We start from the raw sequence: 22,423 nt of genomic DNA, 5'->3' as shown, positions 1-22,423 counted from the left end.
GGAGGAGGAAGAAGAAGAAGAAGAAGAAGAAGAAGAAGAAGAAGAAGAAGAAGAAGAAGAAGAAGAAGAAGAAGAAGAAGAAGAAGAAAACAGAAAACCTAGGTTGATGTTGAATTTAAAGAAAGGGAATATATATGTGTATATTTCCCCAAAGGTTTCCTGTCAGAAGCAAGGAGTAAAAGTCGGGATCAAAACTTGCCATCAGGGTTATTTCAATGTTTTTCATTGACATGAAGAGAAAAGGGAGAATCAAAGTGAAAGACATTGGGAAAAAATTATCTCTTCTTGAGTATATTATTCATATTTTTAGGGTCAAACCTTAAATTCCAGTAAGTAAAGATTTGTAGAACACAAGTTCCAAACATAACATACTGTACAATAGCCAAGTGATTACTAGCTATATTTTAATTTGATATTCAAAACAGATCTTGATGACCTCTGTGTTGAAGGGACATCAGCAGTGAACTAGTGGTTACCTTGAAGGTATCTATACAGTGTACAGTTTAAACTCTCTACAAGTAAATGTTAAATTCAGTGGATAATATGCAGCATTTGTTACTACTAATGAAATAGAAATTAATGTTCATCTTCATTATTTATAACTGAACACAAAGTATCTAGTAACTGACAACAGAATCAAATGGAAAAATAGGAAAACACAAATCTTGGCTTGATAAAATTCAGGACAAATGGAACAACATTTAGAAGCATTTGCTTTTCTTACAGAGGACCCAAGTCTGATTCCTATAGCTTGTGCCATGGAACTCTCAATCGCATGGAATTCAGGCTCCAGGGATTCCCAACACACTCTTCTGTTTGAGTACTCACATACTTGTGATATATACATATATAAGTGTTTAAAAATAAAGTCATAATAAAAAAGGAATCTGAAAGTGGCAATCCTCTTACAATTCTAGTGATGTAGGAAAAGAGCAAATATTTGGCAGATTTGTCATAAAGAGACATAACCTTAAATTAAGCTCTGATTTTTAAATACAGAAGAGATTATAAAATTAAGAGATAATTCATGCTGGTCTTAATGGAAGTGAAAAAGTAAAACATAAATGGTGAGATACTATCCTGCAGCCATGCCAGGTGAAAATATACCTCATTAAATTATTTGTTTATTTATTTATTCTTCTCTCATATAGTATATCCTGAAAGTAACTACCCTCCCTCCACTCCTGCTAGCCCATCCCCACTACCCGCATATCTACTCGTCTTTCTTTTCCCTTTAGAAAAGAGCAGGCTTCCAAGGAATATCAACAAATATAGCATCACAGTTTGCGATATGACTAGGCACATACCTCATATCTGAACAAGGCAACCCAGTAGGAGGAAAAGGATCCCAAAAGCAGACAAAGTAGTCAAAGATAGCCTGTACCTGCCCTGCTCCCGTGGTTAGGAGTCACACAAGAAAACCAGCACACAAGCTACACAACCATAAAATATATGCAGAGGACCTAGGTTAAATCCAAACAGACTCCCTGAATGTTGTCCTAGTCCCTGCGAACTTGAGGTAAAGCAATCAACTTTTTTTTTTTTTTCAATTTTCAAGACAGGGTTTCTCCATAGCTTTTGGTTCCTGTCCTGGAGCTAGCTCTTGTAGACCAGGCTGGCCTCGAACTCACAGAGATCTGCCTGCCTCTGCCTCCCAAGTGCTGGGATTAAAGGCGTGCACCACCACTGCCCGGCAAGTAATCAACTTTTATCACTGCACATATCCAGATGAGTTTCTGAATAAAAAATAAGCACACATATAATACAGTCTCAAGGAGGAGTTTTGAAAGTTTTGTGATTGCCGGGCGGTGGTGGTGCACGCCTTTAATCCCAGCAATCGGGAGGCAGAGGCAGGCAGATCTCTGTGAGTTCGAGACCAAGCCTGGTCTACAAGAGCTAGCCCCAGGACAGGATCCAAAACCACAGAGAAACCCTGTCTCGAAAAAAAAAGTTTTGTGTTTGTGCATTTAAATAAAATAAAATACTCTAGACATTAGCTCTAATACAGGAAGCAGAGAATAACCAACAATGTGTGAAATTGAACAGCACCAATGAACTAGGATCCAAGAAGCTGTCTTAGTAGAACTTGTAAGCTAAAAATCTTCTCGGTCACATTGCATTTTACATAGGAACAGACAAATTCATATAGCACAGATAATAAATCAGAAGGAGTGCCTATTATGTGGGAAACTTTAATATACAATAAAGCTTGGGCTCAATTCCCTGTCAAAGAATGAACCATTGGATAGGGCTACTGAGTCTATACACTCATCAGAAACAAAGAAATAAAACAAAATCTAACTTATTAGTCAATCATATCACATTCAAAATTCAATTTTATATGTAGTAAACCTTCATGTTCAGTGTTGGAAAAATCTAGCCTTATTTCATGAGTCAAACAATACAAATAGACACTATTATTTTGTTCATGAGAACATCTATTAAATAAAAGCGAAAAAGCCTTGAATAACAGTATTCTGCTGATATTTTTTAAAAGGATAATTAATCCAGGTGAAATAGAAACAAAGGATATTCATAAGGAATTAGAAAACAAAAGTATAGAAGGCCATTTATGAAATCAAAAGCTATTCAAGTTCACAATAACCAGGAAAGTGCAATCTAAAATAGCAATGAGCTATCACCTTATGCAATCAAACACATAAACATTCAGAACAGGAAAAATATGACTGAGATGCAGAAAAAAATGATGCTCATGTACTTTGCTGAGGTACATGTTTCTTTTGAAAAGTAACCTAGCAAAATCAGTTACAATGATTTGCACGCCAATTTTCCATTTAAAAATGTCCTGTCAAAAATGTACATATTCAAAAACCATGAATGTGTTGCTGTTATATAATGATAATATATAACACAAATGCTATTAGTTACCCTCTAAAACTTAGCAGTGATAAACTATTGCTGAAAAAAAATAGGAATCTGGAGAAATCAAGTACTCACCTGGAAACTTCATCCTTTGATATGCATAGGACCTTCCAGCATTATGCAAAATAATCAGTTTTCTTACCTTGTTGTGAACTCTGAAAGTTACTGCAATGAGTGTCCTGGTGATGTATATCGCATCGGTGCAATGATGGCATGAACATTATGGAAGTAAGCAAGTACTTCTTTCTAATTAGATTAAGGTCTCTTCCATAAGTTAAAACTCACATCTCTCACAAATACTAGAGAAGAGTGCCTGTAGCTAGACAGATCATGGGTTCTAGAGATGAACCTACTACTCTTTTTTTTCCACTTTATTTTTATTTTGCTTTTTTTTTATTGAGAAAAGGAAAAAAAACAAGTTTCCGCCTCCTCCCAGCCTCCCATTTCCCTCCCCCTCCTCCCCCTCCTCCCACCTTTCTCCCCCGCCCCACACTCCTCTCCCCCTCCCTCTCCAGTCCAAAGAGCAGTCAGGGTGCCCTGCCCTGTGGAAAGTCCAAGGTCCTCCCCCCTCCATCCATATCTAGGAAGGTGAACATCCAAACTGGCTAGGCGCCCACAAAGCTAGCACATTAAGTAGGATCAAAGCCCCTTGCCATTGTCCTTGGCTTCTCATCAGCCCTCATTGTTTGCCGTGTTCAGAGAGTCCGGTTTTATCCCATGCTTTTTCAGTCACAGTCCAGCTGGCCTTGGTGAGCTCCTACTCTTATTCTGCTCAATAACACAGTATTAAATCAACTCCTAGCAACTTCTTATTACACTCACAGATTAGAGGATTTCTCCAGTATCATCAGTGAAGATTTTATTCATAGTAGATGAGGATTAACACAGAGATCCACAACTAGTCAAGGTATAAAAGACAAAAACTGCTAAATGCTCGGTCCTAAATTGAATTTCTGTATTACATTCCATCTTCCCAATACTCAGGATCATTGTAGAAGAGAAGGCATGTTGTAGGGAAGACGCTTGTTTGTTTCCTGGCCACGCAGACTCCCAAAATACTCACATAGAAAACATATTATTTAAATCACTGCTTGGCCCGTTAGCTCTAGCTTACTTGCTAACTCTTACGTCTTAATTTAACCCATCTCCATTAATGTGTACATATCCACGAGTTCATGACCTACCAGTAAATTTTCAGCACATCTGTCTCTGGCAATGGCTCCATGGCTTCTCTCTGATTCCACCTCCTTTCTCCCAGAATTCAGTTTAGTTTTCCCCTGGCTAGCTCTATTTCCTTGAGCTCTAGGCTCAAGACAGTGTTTTTATTAACCAATGGTATTTACAACATACAGAGAAGAATCCCATATCAAGGACAGAAAGTTTATAAGAACAGAAGTTATGGATAACTGCAAGGAAACACTACTTCCAGATACAGAAGGGCTCACAATGAAACATATGAGCTCACAATGGCTGTGATAGTATGCACAAGTCCTGCAAGAGTTCAAGCCAGATCATGTCCTAGCATGGATAAGTTGCACCACTAGCTGAGGAGCTTTTAGCAATTGACATTTGGGAGAATAGTCAGTTTTCTCTAAGAGTGTATGCCCTGTTAGAATGACCATGCTCCAGTGGAAGATGACACATACAATATAAGAAAAGCACAAATTGGCCAGGCGGTGGTGGCACACGCCTTTAATCCCAGCACTTGGGAGGCAGAGGCAGGCGGATCTCTGTGAGTTCGAGGCCAACCTGGTCTACAAGAGCTAGTTCCAGGACAGGAACCAAAAGCTACGGAGAAACCCTGTCTCGAAAAACCAAAAAAAAAAAAAAAAAAAAAAAAAAAAAAAAAAAAAAAACCAAAAAAAAAAAAAAAAAAAGAAAGAAAAGCACAAATTGGAGAGAGAGAGAGTGAGAGAATAATAGGGAGGGAAAGAGAGAAAGAACATAAAGATGAGTATATAAAAATAGAGCTGGTTCTGGCAGGATTTGGGGAAAAGGGTGAAAATGATAAAAAACACCTTGTATGAAATTATCAAAGAGATAATGAAAGAATAGAAATGAAGTTAAGAGAAAATGAAGGAAATATACAAGAGTTATTACTACAGGAAATATAAAATTTGAACATTTCTTTCCCTGTAATGATATGTAGAACAGTATCATTAAGGATCTGTAAAATGTGTAAACATATGTGTTTCTAAAATCATCACAAAAATTCAATGTATTCTTGTTTGTGCTAGTAGATGACTAACAGCAAATTTTCACACAAGAATGACTCTAAATCTTATAGCTCAGCCTACTCCTGTAAATGTCTTGCTTTGAAAAATAATGTCTTCAGGAGCTCTGAGGAGCTGGCTATGAGTATTCATTTTGTCTGCTTTCTTTTATGAGTTACCAGATAAAATTAATTGCTATTCCAAAATCACCATGAAGAAAAAAAATATAAAATATTTCTTCTCACCAATTGTAGAAAATTCTTTTTTGTTTTATTAAAGCAAACATGCCTTTGAGTTGGTATCTACAGAAAATGCTAAATATTCATTGTTTCTGTTTTCTCACTCATAAAAAAGTATTCTGTTCTTAATGTCTGATATGTCTAAAGAAGACTCAATTGTTTTGTTTTCTGTCTATTGAAGGCTTCAGGGTAGGGCAATTTTATTCATATTGGGTTAACTGACAGGCACATATTTGTAGGTTAGCACTATCTATTGTTTTGATCATGTATGCTGCAATTATTCAAATCTTGTCTCTAAACTGGTAAAATAATGTACTCTACTATTTACTGCCTTCTAGCATATTAAGTAGTTTTTTTGCACACCCCTCAACAAAACAAAAACATAAAACCTGTTTGTGTATTTTCTGCGTAGGATTTCTAAGGTGTCTGGAACTTCCCAGAGGGAAAGCTGCCATCCAATACAGTACTCATTGTATCTTTGCCATCTGGGTTTTCAGATTCATTTGGTTTTATTCAAAGATTAAAAGACAGAAAAATTGGACCAAATGGTGGAATAAACCCCTGTGGAAAACACACTTCTGCTGTGATTATTTTTTAGATTAATTGACTCCTTAACTAGCAACTGCACCCTAGAACTTCAGCTGTAAATAATAATTCATCCTCATAATGCATTGATTGGTTTGGCCGATACAGGCTAGCAGTCAGGTTAACTGTTTCAAGTCACTGGAGTTAACTCATTAAATAAGTGTAAATTGCATCAAACTGCCTTCTAAATACCAATGTTTATATTGTCAGCCTCAATTGAAGAAGCCCCTCTTTGCAATAAATGAATGGATTCAGGGACTCATGGCTGCTCAAGATACTAAGACAAAGTGATGGTTGAGGGCCATTCTAAAAGAGGATATTCATACTACTCTCTCGAAGACACAGCAGCAATGTGTAAGGGGTGCACAGACTATGAAGAGCTGGAATATAGGGCAAAAACATATGAAATGCTTTCTTCTCGGCACTACCCAACCACTGCAGCCATGAACTCAATGCAGCCATTTAGTTGTGCTAGGTCTATACAAGATTGTCCTGTCCACAATCACTTATGGCTCAGAGAGGGCTTCTTACAGCTGAACCTTTGGTTATTGATGAGTTATCATAAAGGAGAAGACATTGGCTTTTTTTATACTCCCATTGCAGAGCCATCTGGCTTCTAATAGATGACACAAACCCATGGCCACAAAAGTCCCTGGTTATTCAGTGTGTCACAAAACAAAACAGGAAAACAAATGGCAATTGAAGATTCATCTTTCATGTCTATGGCCTTTTCAATCAAGGATAGTTGGCTAAGTTAACAGTACCAGGAATGAATTCCCTCCTCTTCAGCTTGTTTTAATTCCAATTAGAGATCTGTTGGTTACCCCCAAGTCTCCAGGTCAGACACTTTGTGACCGGAGGAGTGGTTTTTCCTGACATTCAACATGATCCACATTGAACTAACTCAACTTTTGCTCATAAATGGCCAAACACAGTTCTCATTTCACACACATAATTCACCCAAAGCTGAAAACCAGATCATCTGCAAGGAACCCTTGACTTACTCTCTCTCGGGAGCACCACGTCTAGTCATACAAATAGCTCATTCATTCATGCCTTCCCTCCATGCCTTTTGACAAAATCTTGTCTCAATTGTCTTATACAAGTTTGCATCAACTACCACAGAATCATCTTCCCATTCTGATTAATCTTCTTGTCATTACATTTGCCATATTAACTTCCTTCAGGCAGAAAGAAGCTAGTATGTTATTTCTGAAAAAAGCACATATTCTCTAAAGACAATGTAATTGATTCCCTAGTCTATGCGTGGAGATAGTAATGCTTTAGCACATTTTCATCCCTCAAATGTTCTATAATATTATATAGCCTCCTCTAGCATAGCTATGTATACTTTACATAAAATTCACTCTGAAATCTTACAAGTTTATACATACTATTTCCTTCTCATATGTTATTCTCCTAATTTGCTTCACATATCATTTTGAAAAAAAAATCTTTTACTATTGTTTTATTCAAGATGCTTTTATTTTCCCTTCTTATATTCTCTACAGAAATTTTAACCATTTTAATTTTAGTGTTTTCTCATCTAACTCATTTTCTTGACTTATACATTGCAGGGTGCTTGTAAATTAGGTAGCTTTTATAATAGTGAGTATATTTGCAGATATGTAAAAGTTGGCAACAAAATATAAGATATAAAAATTTAGATAAATGCAGTTATTATAGTGACCCTAATACATGTGCAGTTATGAAGTATCAATCCTTATGAAACTTATTTTTGAGATAATAAAAGACAAATTTTCTGTGAAGATGACATGAGTTGCCCTTCTTGAAGTTTCTTCTGAAATAACTCCTGTCAAAGCATACACTTGACAAATCTTAGATCCATCACTGTTAGTTTGGGATGCCTACTCTGTCTTGAACACTTGCATGTTCCATAGCATGCATGTGCCATAGGAACTCAAAAAAGGTATGGAAGATAAAATTGGACAAGTAGCTCATTCTTTAAACTACACAAACTGAAATGTGTGGGAACTTCCTAGTGCTTTCCAAAATCCCCTTCCCTTTTGTCTAATGCTGGTTAGAGTCTTGTCTATACTATAAATCCTCCTGACGGACGAGTTCCTAGAGAGAAGGAAGATAGCACACATCAGGCATCAGATTCTTATTTCTTGGAATGAATTTAATCTGCAAGGGTCTGACATCTTTAATCAAGCAAAATGTTTCAGGAAAATTACTTCAGTTATAAATGGTAAACTGCCAAGATTAAGAGTAAAAATAAATTCCCTTAAGTAATTATTATGATATATATGGGTAGCCTTGCAGAAAACTGACACTGGTCATATCACTAAGAGATTTGTCTTACTTAAGATTGATTTATTGGGTATTTATTGGGTATTTAGGTAGCTTATATTGGTTTGTGGAAATAAAAATCTGACTGAAGTAAGGGTCCTACACACATATGGAAATACTTAATAGCAAATCTTAGAAGTTTTATAATTTAGATATATTTAAGGCACAGTTTTGCATATCCAATAATGCATTTGCTAACTCACATCATTTTATAAATTTGAAACACTTATCCACAATTAAATGACTTAATTGTTTGTTTAAATCACATGCTTTTTACTTTCATGAACATCTTTCCTGTGTAAGTGATTATAGTTTCTGTAAGTTCGAGTTTTTTATAAATAGCCTATAAAATTAATATGAATATATTTTAAAGAAAACTAGCTCCTTGAAATGTTAGAAAGAATATAATTCATTTGACCTCTCAATCAGTTGTGTTCACCTAAAAGATCTATTTATTGCGAGACTGAGCCTTCTTATAACTGAGCATCTAGTGACTTAGAGTACCCCTTGTTGAAAAATTGTGCAGTGGCTTTGCTAGGTCCTCAACTCAGGACCTCTGTCCCGACTACCTGGAGCTTTTGTAGTAATACATCATACTGTCTAATCATTGCTTAAGAATCATCTGTTAACATGCAACCAACATTGATTCTTGGGGAACTTTGGTTTTGTTTGTTTATATCTTTCATTGTTGTTGTTTTTTGTGTTTTAGGGATAGTTGTTTTGGCATTTTCTCCCAGCTTTTGAACCAATCAACTCCAGGACATTTTCATGTTAGGCAAGACACCCTACATTAAGTACTCCTACATTAAGTACACTTGAGACAATTCTTAATATGTTTTCTCAGTGCATACTATTATCAAAATATCAGAATTCCCAAGTATTCCTACTGTGTGGTCTAAAGAATTTGCATTTGAAATGTATTTAATGATGCATTGCCTGTCGGTCACCTATAAGCAATTGTCTGACACTCTGAGGAAAGCTAAAGGCCCCAATGGAAACAATGTGCATCCTTGAATGAATGCTACAGTGATCTGCATGGAAAAACTTCACCTGTGGAGAGGAGGGACATCAGTGGAAAGTAAAACAGCATGAGCTCAGTCTCTCAGGAGGAATTCAGGGGAAAGAAATAATTCTAAGAATAATGGAATCAGTTTCTTCTGCACTCCATTCATGCCATGCTCAAAAACTTCATGAAAGGATGACTTCATGATTAATTACTACTTGAGAGTAGGGAGAGTAAGTGACAAAATATGAAGAGATTTCTATTTGGAAGCATAGTAGAGGGTCAGAAGAGAGAGAGAACTCTGTTTAAAGTAGAATGTCAAACTGGCAATTTTTGAAGTCAAAAATATGAAACCCTAGATTTCCTTAAGCAGTCTAGGCTTTAGGGAAGTAGCCTGTTTCTTGCAGGAACTCCAATGTCCTTCTTCTTTAAAATGATACAGAAAATTCTTGACTTTAAGGAAATAGATACTGATCAGAATATATTGTCTGCTTTCAAGCATGACAAGAAGATAACTGCATACAGTCGCTCTATGGCATCACTTTCCCAGATAAGGAAATGGTCACCTGCAATCTTAGCACTCAGAAGCAGATAGAGTATTGCTGTACAGCACAAGTCACTCTGGTCTACACAAAAAGATGCACGCCAGCTGAGGCTCTATAAAGTATCAGAACCCTGTCTTAAACAAGGAAAGAAACGAATGTACAAACCAGCAATAAAATAACTTTTCATTTAAACTGCTATGTTTTTAAATGAGAGGGAAAAAGAAAACTGTGATTCATGAAGAATGGAGCTGGAGTTATTACAGTATGTATGAAATGAGATCCTAAGACTATAGAATTAAATGTGATGGAGAACAAAATTGAATGAGCTTGTGGACAGAGGCGATCAAGTGAGATTGAAAACTAAAAGCTTATTGACATGTGAGCTCTCTGGCATGACGAGCTCTTACCGCCTTCGGAGGCAGTGGGGAAGACAAGGTTCCTACTGAGTGAGGTGAAACTGCCACCATTGCAAAGCAGAGTATTAAAAAAATATAAAACCAGATTTATGGGCTTGCCAAGGTGAATGGCAGATAAGGTCCAGAAATAATAATACCTGACCCTATTCTGTATAAATGTATAGAGGATGCTCCACTGACTAAAGCAGTAAGAATACACTCATAAGTGAGTCATAGACATCATTGAGCATCTCATTGCTCACAGTTCTTTCTAGACAATGTTGATGAAAGGAGATACTAATATATAATTGGATTTTGCATGATCAGTGTGCATGACAATTTCTCAAGGTCATAGATTTCAAATGATAGTGCGTAACTGGCACAGGCTGGATGAGTATACTCGTCTACTTTAATAGCTAATTGGAATGCATTCAGCACTCTAGTCTCACAAAAAAATGTGGAGATTCTTAGGATATATTATCCCTGGGGAAAAAGTAAGTAGATAACCACTCAGTATTATACAGTATATATGGTTAAATATATTAAATATGTATAATTAAAAGACTGAATATGGACAATTAGAAAAAAAATATATGCTTCCTGAGGTAATTTCACAATGTGCTTATATTGACCAAATGGGCAACTGAATTACTCTGCGGCATCACCCCGACTATTTTCATGATGAGCCAGTCACCCAATTCTTTCTAGAAAGAACATGCATCCATTTACTTGGAAAACAATATACTAAGGAGAGGAAACCTCGGCACATTTTAGATATGCCACTTGCAGGATCAGTGTTGTTATGGACATAAAAAATGATTCAGTGTGCATGTTGTCATAGTATTATCTTGTCACAGTATATCCCACATCACCTGGAAATGCTGGCTTTGTAGAAGGATAGAATGGCCTTTTGAAATGTCAACTTAACTTTAAAGATAGAATCCAGTGAGGAGAAGGTGCTTTTTCTAGATGGTAGTGAAATTCCCAGTCACTGATCAGAATTACATGATATTTTCGTAAGGATTCATGGGTCTAAGAAACAATGGGGGGCCTCACTTACTACCATCACATCCAATGACCCACTGAAATAGATACTTCTCTTCCCACAATGCTAGGCTTTGCCAATTTTGAGGCCCAGTTCCCAGAAGAGGAAAAACTTTTATTAAATGACACAGGAAGAATCCCATTAATCTCTAAGCTGTGGCCATCAGTTACTTTAGCCTCCAGTATCAAGAAACAACACATAAGAAGAGGCACTGTCCTGAACAGACAGAATATACATTTCACAGAAGTAAGACATGGCAAGAAAGCAATTCAGAATGGGAGGAATGCTCACTTATCCCAGGGAGAATTTTTTGGCTTCTCTTTTCCATATTTGGTGGTAAATAAAGCAATCATCAAGCATGACTGAGAAAGGTATGGTGACCAAGATCTCTACTTCCTCTGCATAAAAGCTCTAGTGAGCACACTAGGAAAGGTGCCCATGCAATACAATATATGAGGCCACGGTGTGAGGGTTCTTGAGAAATAATATTACAAGGAAATGATGGATGTGATCCCACCGTAGATTCTTGCAGAAATTTCTTCCAGGAAATGAGACTACCCAGAATCCTAGGCTTTTATCGGCTAGAGCCATTATATCTCACATGTAGGTCTGAGTAATTATTTTAATTGAAAGCCAGATTTCCTGCTCAGGATCGCAGCTCTTATTCTTCTTGCTGCTGAAAGTATTGCAGCTAATGATCATCAACAAATTCCCTTTCTTGGAATCATTGCAATCCAAACAGTGCTTGTGCTTTCAAAGGTCCTATATCCTGGTGGGAAAAAAGAATTAATTGAACCCCAATGTTGGTTTAGAAAGTGTTATCCAGTACACTTACTATATCAGCATATGTCCTCGTTTCTTATTTCTGACACCTACCTATGAAAAATACTTTTATTCAGTATTTAGTAGTATGTAAATTATAAACAAAAGAGAATATATACCCAAATGTATAATAAGATATATTAAAGTGATATATTGTATTACTTAAACAATATGTACACACAGCATACATTCAGAATGCACATATATACTTACATATGCGTAAGTATTTATAACCTACTTCTAATATTTGATTTGCTTACATACATCTTGCTCAGGATTGCTGATTTTCACTTTAAAGAGAAAAAAATTCATGTTTTTTTCCAAAAGAAACTCTGCCAATAGACTATTTAGAAAGCTGTTATCCTAAGATTAAATTCTTAGAAGGCTAGTAACCTATGACCCAAATTGCATGCAGACCAGGAGAATAGATGTATAAATGGGTGTTCAGATCTAGGTCATTACTATCCGAGCCTGATCACATTACCCTAAAACAAGAAAAGACCTAAGAATACATCTGAAAGGGGTTACTAGAGAAGATAACCCTACTATTTAGGTTTGGATATCAATGTCCCCTTAGGCTCCTGTGTTTGAACATTTGTTCCCAGCTGATGGCACTGCTCAGGGAAGTTGTGGTAGCTTTAAGAGGTTGAGACTTTCTAGAGGAACTATATCACTAGGGGCAGGCTTTTCCAGTTTTATATATTAGAGCCTCATCTCACTTCTTAGCCTCTCTTTGCTTACCAAGAGTGAATGAGATGTCATCAGTTTGCTTTCTATGAGTCACGAAAACCGTACGTTCCTGCTCCATGTTGAACAGTGTCCTGTCTGGAACTGTAAACTCTCTTAAAAGTGACTTTTGTTAGTGTGTTTCATCACAACAATAAAAAGGAAAACAATAAAGCTATTAACTCTTCAGAGTCTGAGGAGCTGCCGTGGTTATGTCATCAGCCTGTGGTTACTGCCCAATTCTGAGGGAAAAGTTTTTAACGAGCAAAAAAAGAAAATGTGCACAGTCACATAAAACCTACTTCCTTATTCAAGCGGCTAAACTGAATTCAGTTCACTAGTCTGCTGCTGGATTAGGTTTATGTGAAGAGCTAATCATTATGTGAATATTTCATAGGATTGGGAATCCCCAGAATCCCAACTGGTTAAGATCAGACAGCACAGTGCCTTCATGGACAGCAGAGTGAGTTTGATCTGACAGTTCTTAATCTTTCACAGAAAGCAGCAGTTGTTCTGTAAATCTACAGTACTAAAATTAGAAGTCTGTGAGGTAGCTGTGAAAAGATGCTAATGTTGAAAGATATCTAAGAGAAAATCTTAGAACGTTGCAAAACAAGAAATCAAAGTAGGAATGTCATGTAATTCACATTTTTTTAAAAGATTAAATTGAGGGAATTTTGCATTCTGCCTTCTTTCTCCTCCTCCATCACTAGCCATAACTTCACTAGCAGTATTGAGTTTGCTAAGCTTAATCACGCACTCAGAGCGCCACCATCAATAGAAGCTTGGATCATTGTTCAGGGCATAAGTTTGCAATAGTTTAGAAGCTGTGCATCCTGTAATGTCACTTGCTTATTTTTATTTCTTTTAGACTTGGATGATCCAGTAGTAACTGTTCATCAAAGCATAGGTGAAGCTAAAGAACAATTTTACTATGAGAGAACAGTGTTTCTCAGATGCGTGGCCAATTCCAACCCGCCTGTGCGCTACAGTTGGAGGCGTGGCCAAGAAGTGTTGCTTCAAGGATCTGACAAAGGAGTAGAGATTTACGAGCCCTTCTTTACCCAGGTAAGAGATTAGGAACACTGTTCCTACCCTAACAACAAAATTACAGCTATTTGGGAAGATCATTCTCCTTATCTACTCTTTAATAAAACAATATATGTTTGATTGAAAGAACAGGATACCAAGATATAAAAGATAATCAGTTTTACAAGTGATAGTTAAATTTGAAATGCTGATTCCTGAAGTCATATTTCTTCATCCCTGCTGCGCACCGCGCCCCCATGTCTGCGCTCTGTGCCCTGGCACCCAGTTACCGAGCTTCGGGCAAGGGGGCTGGAGGTTAAAATACCCAGACACACACAGACAGAGAGACAGCGACACAGGTCATCCTTGAATTCCCCAAGAATGCTCCTTTTATTGTGTTCAGGGGCAGATTATACAGAGATAGCCACGTCCCAGCCAAACCTCCTGCCATCAGGAACTCCTGAAGGGCTCATGCTCAGAGCAGCTGTAGGCACTCAGATCAGGGGATTACAAGAAGTTCAGGATCTCGGGTCTCAGTGCCCCCAACACATCCCATGTTTACCTCAGTGTTTTTTTTTTTTTTTTTTTTTTTTTTTTTTTTTAAAAACATGCCTATACACTTCACTGATAAATTTGATTGAAAACATTTTAAAGCAACAATTGTAATTTTCCAACTTGTAATGACAAACTTAAATTATGCCTTTTTCCTTAATCACTATGGTTATATACACACATACACACACACACACACACACACATATGCATGGATAAACACACCAATCTGTATGTTCATAAATACATGATGTGCCTGTGTAATGTTGCTTGTATGTTTATGTTTTCAGGGTTGAACACTTGATATTGGGTCACCAATCAGGAGACTTACCACTGTAGAAGTTTAATTCTCCCTCTCCCACAACTCATCAATTGCCTTTACCTCTTAACTGAGTGTGGGGCCAATGAAACTTCCCTCTTCTACATTAGCATGTCTTTTACTGTTCTCTTTGCTTGAGCATTGTGTAGACTTCCCCATGTAGCTATCATGGGGATAGCTTGCCTTTTATTTCTTTGTTATTGTTTTTATTGAGCTATATATATTTCTCTACTCCTTTACCTTCCTTTCCCATTCCCTTCTACCCTTTCCTATGGCTCCCATGCTCAAAATTTACTCAAGAAATCATGTCTTTTTCTACTTCCCATGTAGATTAGATCCACGTATGTTTCTCTTATGGTCCTCTTTGTTCTACAGGTTCTCTGGGAATATGAACTGTAGGCTGGATTTTTTTTTGTTTTATGTCTATTAGCCTTTTATAAGTGAGTACATGTGATATTCATGTTTCTGGGTCCAGGTTACCTCACTCATTATGATGTTTTCTAGATATATCCATTCGCCTGCAAATTTCAAGCTGTCATTTTTTTTCTGCTGTGTAATACTCCATTGTGTAAATGTACCACATTTTTCTTATCTATTCTTCAATTGAGGGGCATTTAGATTCCCCAAATGCCTTTCATTTCTGAGATATAGCTCATAGCTGATTTCTTTATCCTCTGACTCTCTCTGCCCTTCTTCCACATGTTCCATGAACCTTAGGTGTGAGTGTTGAGTTATAGATGTATCAACTGGGACTAAGTACCCCATGTCAGTAGTTCTCTGCATTTTCACTAGCTGTGGTTTTCTGTAATGATCTCTATCTGTTTCAAAGAGATGCTTCTTTGAACTATACACATTGGTGGATATAAGTATTTAGAATGAAGTTGGAAACTTTAGTGGTTTAATTAGGTGGCAGTGGAAAATTCTTCTCAAAGATCTAAAACCTCACTACCTCAGAGTAGTTGGCTGTTTCAGTTACCTTTTATGATAAGGATGTAGACAAGTGTTGATTATTCCCAACTTATGAATGCCACTATTGTACTTTTATGGATATCTTGCCGTAGTGGTCATTCTTCTGGCTTATAAGCATCACACCTGGATAGGACTACTAGTTGTTTTCTCCCTTGGTAGATTGCATAGTAATTTCATATCCTATGAAAGCTAGCTAGAAAGATGCTTTCCAATGAGACCTAGCTAAATTCCTCATAGTTATGTGTCCAAAGTACATTGAGTCTTTTTTTTTTTTTTTTTTTTGGTTTTTTCTAGACAGGGTTTCTCTGTGGCTTTGGAGCCTGTCCTGGCACTAACTCTGTAGACCAGGCTGGTCTCGAACTCACAGAGATCCGCCTGCCTCTGCCTCTGCCTCCCGAGTGCTGGGATTAAAGGCGTGCGCCACCATCGCCCGGCTTTTTTTTTTTTGAGTCTTTAATAATATAGACCTATATTTAATTTTCAGGAAGAAACCATGAGAAACAGCAATAACCTATGTTGTCTGGGGAATATCTTGGATGCCTCTGACCAGAAACTGGAAAAGACGTTTATCATGTCTAGTAGTGAGATTTTGCTTAGTCTATTGAGAAAAAGAATCTATAGATTTTTCTTAGTCTTGGAGAGGGGGAGTATTATTATCTCTAATTATTATAGCTTCATTTAAACTGCATACATGTGTGTACACATACACTTGTGTGCACATACAATTTAATCCAACCAAAAAAGTTCTATAAAATTTCTTTTGAAGCAATGCTCCATCCTGAGCTGACTTAAGCCATGTATTCTAATGGAAGGTTATGGGTTTCATTCTTGACTGGGTCATACTTGCTTGCTTTACTGCCGACATCACAAAAGCCAATGAGTGCTGAAACTAATATGGCAAAGAGACTCCGTGACTCTGCCTGGGAGAATGAGCTAAGGTCTGATGAGTCCTGCAGGGAACAGAATGTGCACGCACACTCTTTAGAAAACAGCAACTGCCACTGCCAGGTGTCTTTATTTGATCCCTGGACTACCATTTTTGAAACTCTGCTTGAATCCAAAGATTATGGAGGATTGATCCTGTGGCAAATACTAGTTTTATAGGACTTTACAAATGAGGAGTTGCAAACTAATCTATTTCTTCAAAATTATGCTAACTGATGAAAATTAGAGTAGATTGAGACATTTGGGTCTAATTCTAACTTTCAAATGCATGTTCACAATACAGAAAAAAAGTGATAAGGAGAACATTTTTATCTACAAGTCTACTTAACAGTCACTAACAACCTCATTTGTAGCTGTCAATTGCAGAAAGAAAATTGAAAGGACTATGATTTTTGAGCCATCTTGTAATGGAAAGAAATGTAATTGATTAAGCTTATTTATTTTACTATGATAATATTTTGTTAGTTTTAATTTACAAATTTATCAAGCTATTTTTCTCAGCATTAGAAGGTAAAAAATGTATACTCTAATTATACAGAACTTTGTGGTATGATAAGATCATTAATTATTTATCTACCTATCAATGTTGCTTTCGAGTTAGAACTAATTATATGTTATAGACTTAAAATATTACCTAAGTCCATATTTTCTTTGTGTGATGATTGTGCTCTTTCATGTTGTTATTCTTTTTTGTCATCATATATGTATCTTCCTTCTACTAGCTTCTACAGACATTTTTCCATTGACTGCTAAGAATACTTTATGGTTAACAATCTTTAAATATTAACAAGTTTTATATTAAAGTATGTCTTAATTCATATTCTGATCTTAGAACAAAAATCTGTGTATTCTATTTAAAAATATACTTCTCACAATTTTAGATACGAGAAAGTTCAACATTAAGGTGATAGCACCCATCAAGGACATTCTAGTTACAATGTAAATGAGTGAGGAACACAAAAGAAGCACAAAGTCACTCTTGTGATTGATATGCATACTCCTAAAGTAGAAAAATAACTTTATATATGAAGACTTAGACATTAATGTAACTGTCCTGCAAAGGTCCCATCTCCCAATACTGTCACAGTAGCAGTTAAATCCAGCTTCCTTTATGTAGAACAAAGACAAACCACTGTAGATTTCTTTAACTCTATTGTCTAGGACTCCTATAATTTATAAATGAAGAAAGGAAACCTTAATTTGCCATGTGCAAAGTATGGCAACATGTTTGCCAAATGTAGAGGTGTTGAGGCAAGGATCCCTCTTCCTAACATGGTTGATGTATAAGGAAGGCGTTAAGGGAAAGAGGATTATAGTGCAAATAAAAGCAGAAAGAAGTTAAAATGGAAGTTAACAAAATGGTATGGGAGCATGCAAAAGACAGAGTATCATCAGAAATAATAACGAAGCAAATGACTCCTTAATGCTATTCTGTGCCTGAGATACACTACACAGTAATTTCTCTATGTGGGGAAGAGTTCATTGTGAAGATGGGAGGACATTCTAGGACAATGCTGGATAAGGAATCGGATGAAAGTTCATATACTTTTAATGTTAGGAAATTAAACTTCTGTGAAAGATATTAAATTTTCAATATTAATGCTATTCAATAATATCTTACTTTAATAAAAATAATTTAAGAGATGATGAAATGACTCTATCATGTGTGCCTATGCATACAGGCTAATAACAACATCAATTTGAACTGAATATTTATTTCACAATCCTCTTGAGAAACAAATTCTTATTTATAGTTTCTTGCACTTATTATATCCAAAAGCAAATAAGCAAATGTTTCTTGAGGCCACTGTGAAATCTCAGTCACATAATAAGTTTAAAAGGAATAATTCAAATCTCTACTCACTTAAAAGTGAAAAGGAAAAAAGCATGTGTTTATATGTATCTGTATGTTTGTAATATATTTGAGGTATGAATTAATATAAATTGGGAAGTATGCTTTGCCCAGTAGCTCAGGATAGTATATATGTGTAACTATATATGAAACAATATTTTTAGAGGTCTACTCTGTTTTGAAAATAACTTAAAATATCATTTCAGGTAATAGTTATTTTTGGTTTTTACTTTAGAAAGTCAGCATTGGAACAGCCTGTAAACTAAGCTGAGATTGCTCGTTCATTTCCCAGCCACCCAGACATGAATAATAACACAGAAACTATATTAATTGCAACACTGTTAAGCCAATAGTTTAGGCATATTTCTAGATAATGCTTACATCTTAAATTAAACCATTCTGTATAGCCACAAAACTGTGGCCTACCGGTAAGGTTCTGGTTGGCAGCTGGTTTCACCTTTGGCAGTTACACGGTGTTTCTTTGACTCCACCCACTTTCTATATCTCTGTTTGGATTTCCCACCTGGTTTTACTCTTCTAAGCCTTTGGCCAAAACAGCTTTTTAAATAACCAATGGTAATAAAACACATTCATATCTCACATCATCTCTGTTTTTCTGTCTAAATAAAAAAAAGTTTTAAATTTAACATATAAAATTGCATATAAAATAAATATCTGCAACATTTACAGTTACGATATTTATACCTACTTTAAGTTTTATCATAACTGAGGAAAACTAGAATTCTGTCTATTCTTCAACTCCATCAAAGACCCCAGAAGAATATAATATTCCCTAAGTTAGCAGGAACTGTATTGTAAGCAACTTCCAAAACTCTAGAACTGACAGAGATACCTCACTGTCTGAACAGTCACTCAAACTTCTTCTGTAACATTGGGGCATCCATCTTCAGCCTACGAGGTCTATAGTTTCTGGCAGACTATTCCATGAAGCCAGAAATTTGAAAGACTCTTTTACCTATATTAGCAGTTTGTCAGTCACTTTCTTCTGTATGATGCAAAATATCTGTCAGAGTCTTTCACAAAGCATAAACCCTGAAGGATTGTTCCCCTTTAAGCAAGTTTAACAGTCATTTTTCTATGAGTCCTGCATGTCCAGTTCATACAGCATAACATCAAATAGTCCAGGCAAGAGCTGTTTCTTGCCCAAAAAGCTAACAAACTCCATAAGGAGCCTCTTTGATACCTATCATCCTCTAGAAGTAGACTGGTGCTGCAAGAAGCAGATATGTCTCATTGTAATGGAAAGCCTTTGTACTTAAAACATTTTAAATGCCATATTCTTTTAGTCTTCGAAAGGTTTGAAGAACACCTATCCATCTGAAATATAGTTCTATACATCTAGAAAACCTTGACTATTATTAATCTGTAATAATTTCTTAATTATACATTACATTTTTAAATGAACTGTACAAGCACAATTCCTCTCTCAATAAAGAGCAGAAATATACATATAACAAATCTGACCTTAAGTTTGAACCAATAAGCCAAGATCCATACCAAAGCAAAGTATTCAGCTCTATAGCATATCCTTTATTTAGAAATTGAATGTGACCATTACTCACTTATACTCAATGTCCTTGAAATGAAAAATAAACATTTAAAGCAATCATTTTGGAAATTTGGCATTGTTCTCTCCAATCTGTTTCCTGATGATTGTTGGGCTAAGCATTTTGAGGGTTATGAAGGCCTTTTGGGGGGTCTTGTTCCACCAAACCACATTAGCCTGGAGAGGATCCACAGGTTGTCATCTTCTGTGGGAAAAAAAAGCAGTACCTCTTTCACAAAGCAACATATCCTTAGACCCAAATTTAAAGTAAAAACACCTTTAAAATATTTATGTTGGTTTATCTTAGCAGTCCCCAGAATCAAGTCTCTCTTTGCAGTCAAAAAATTCAAAGAAAACTCAATAATATGCATAACCCAGACTCTTTGTGTATATTCCATCTTTATGTGACTTATTTTTCTTTACGTCTTGACTGCCTATGCTCTTTTATATTACTTTTACTGTCTCTTTAAAGACTTTGTTTTGTTTTGTTAAAAGTATTTGTTTTTTATAACTGTACTCCTTTTCTTTTCTCTTCCAAGCCTATATATTTTTAAACACACTATCGACCAGTTTAGAGTTTATTTCTGCCTGAATCTGGCTTTATTGTATATCTGTAATAATTTTCTGACAAGGATTACTTTAAAATGGTAATCAGTGTGGTAATGGTAAACAGTGGCCTTGTTTGCTGGCTCCACCTCTCTCAGCCTTCCAATGTGGGGAAGGTAGCTTTACCACCAGCTCTGGAACCGTGCTCACCACTTTAACTTTGCAAAGGAGCACACAGCACATAAGCCCTTTTTATTTGAGTAAAAGTTAAATTTGCCATGCAGTGCACTGAGTGGCCTAGAAATAGCTCTGTATATGGTGTATTTTTTCTAACTGTTCAAATTTCTATTTCTTCATGTCCTTAATCTTGCATGTTTTTCTTTCTGTCTACTTATTTTTATAGAGTAAAGTTTTAGTAATTTTTTTCTAATTTATTTTTTTCTTTTTCTTTTTGAGGTGAAGTGATAATTAAGATTGATTTATATTCTTATTATGACTAATGATGCTGAAACTCCTTTTGTATATCTATTGGATATTTGTGAGTCTTCTTTTTAAGGATACCTGTTTTACTATACAGATCATTTTTAAATGAAATTATTTGTGGCTTTTATTTTGGAGGGGTTATTGGTCTATTTTGCTATTTATTTTTTTCTACTCCTTTTATAATACAGACATCCACCCCTTGAGATTTATATTTGAAAATATTTTAGTTATTAGAGTTATATTTCTTGAGAAATATATTTTTGGATTGTAAAATTCACATTTTAAGCAACAGATTTTTTTTAAAAAAAATTAATGAATATTCAGGACCCTATATGTCATAAGAGATACAGAATACTATTTCCCTTGTGGTCCTTAGAACCTCATGTAAGAAACATAAACCAACATGTTCACTGGAAATCCACAACAAAGCACCATGTAGTGGGTTTTAAACAGATGTCATAGTATACAGAAACAAAAATTGTTCAAAAGAAAGATAATTCACTTTTAATTGGCGATGTCTTACTGGGCTTTAAAACAATAAGTTAAAAAACTGTACTTCATATAATAAAGAAAAAATATTAATAGATGAAAGTTTCATTTAATAGCAAAATACTAGATTTCAGAAAGTCTCCCCCCAAAAGTGATGAAACTAATTTTATGGCAATAGAGTTTATTTGAGGAATGAATATAATTTTGTTTAGACGGCCTAAAGCCTTAGTTAATGAAATAAGTTTTATCTAAAGTGGACTTTCAATGAAGAAGAGGTGTTCATTATTTTGTGGCATATAAAAAGCATGATGAGAGAGGGAGTGGTTGTAGAATACAGAATGATTTGGGTAAAGGATCATCTAGAGGAGGCAGAACATTACCTGAATCAGAATAAATCAGTGTATAATAAATCGATGGTTTGTGAGATTTATAAATGGAACATCTTATCTTTGGAGGCTGTCAATTAAAAAAAATAATGAGTCAAAAGCACATTTATCATTTTCTTGGGAATGATAACTGTGAAAAATGGATGATGGCTTAAATTCTGAGTCTGGGTAACAGAGAACATACTAGTGATGGTCACTGGGACAGTAGCAACAGCCCAAAAGAAAGTGAATCAGAGGATACAGAGTGACCAACCAAGAGTGAAAGAGAGTTTGTAGAATTGATATTACCTAGAAAGTCAGCTTCAGACAGTTACCAAAGAACCTGAGATGAGAATAGAGTTGAGACATTCAGGGAGGGGCATGGAAGTAGTGATTCAAGGAAAAAGACAAGAGAATCTAGGGGGAAAGAAAATCAAATGTGGTAGGAAATAGAAAAGTCAACTTCTACTTACTCTTAATTGGTCAAGGATGAAGTGTGTGTGTGTGTGTGTGTGTGTGTGTGTGTGTGTGTGTGTGT

General features: G+C 35.9%; 1 protein-coding gene across 4 annotated transcripts in view; it reads left to right on the top strand.

Annotated features, from left to right (window-relative positions):
- Mdga2 (MAM domain containing glycosylphosphatidylinositol anchor 2) overlaps positions 1–22,423 on the top strand; it is a 733,616-nt gene that overhangs the window by 464,403 nt on the left and 246,790 nt on the right. For all 4 annotated transcript variants that reach the window (XR_003376942.1, XR_003376941.1, XM_026779216.1 and 1 more), the window contains exon 4: positions 13,641–13,837. Coding sequence is in view for 2 of the 4 variants with exons in the window: in XM_026779216.1 (XP_026635017.1) it covers positions 13,641–13,837 (197 nt within the window). In the remaining 2 variants the exon portion in view is untranslated. The remainder of the gene's footprint in view (positions 1–13,640; positions 13,838–22,423) is intronic.

The sequence above is a fragment of the Microtus ochrogaster genome, chromosome 1, assembly GCF_000317375.1.
Source record: "Microtus ochrogaster isolate Prairie Vole_2 chromosome 1, MicOch1.0, whole genome shotgun sequence".
NCBI classification, from domain to species: Eukaryota; Metazoa; Chordata; class Mammalia; order Rodentia; family Cricetidae; genus Microtus; species Microtus ochrogaster.
The sequence above is the reverse complement of the archived record's forward strand: the minus strand, read 5'-3'. Positions and strand labels throughout refer to the sequence as shown.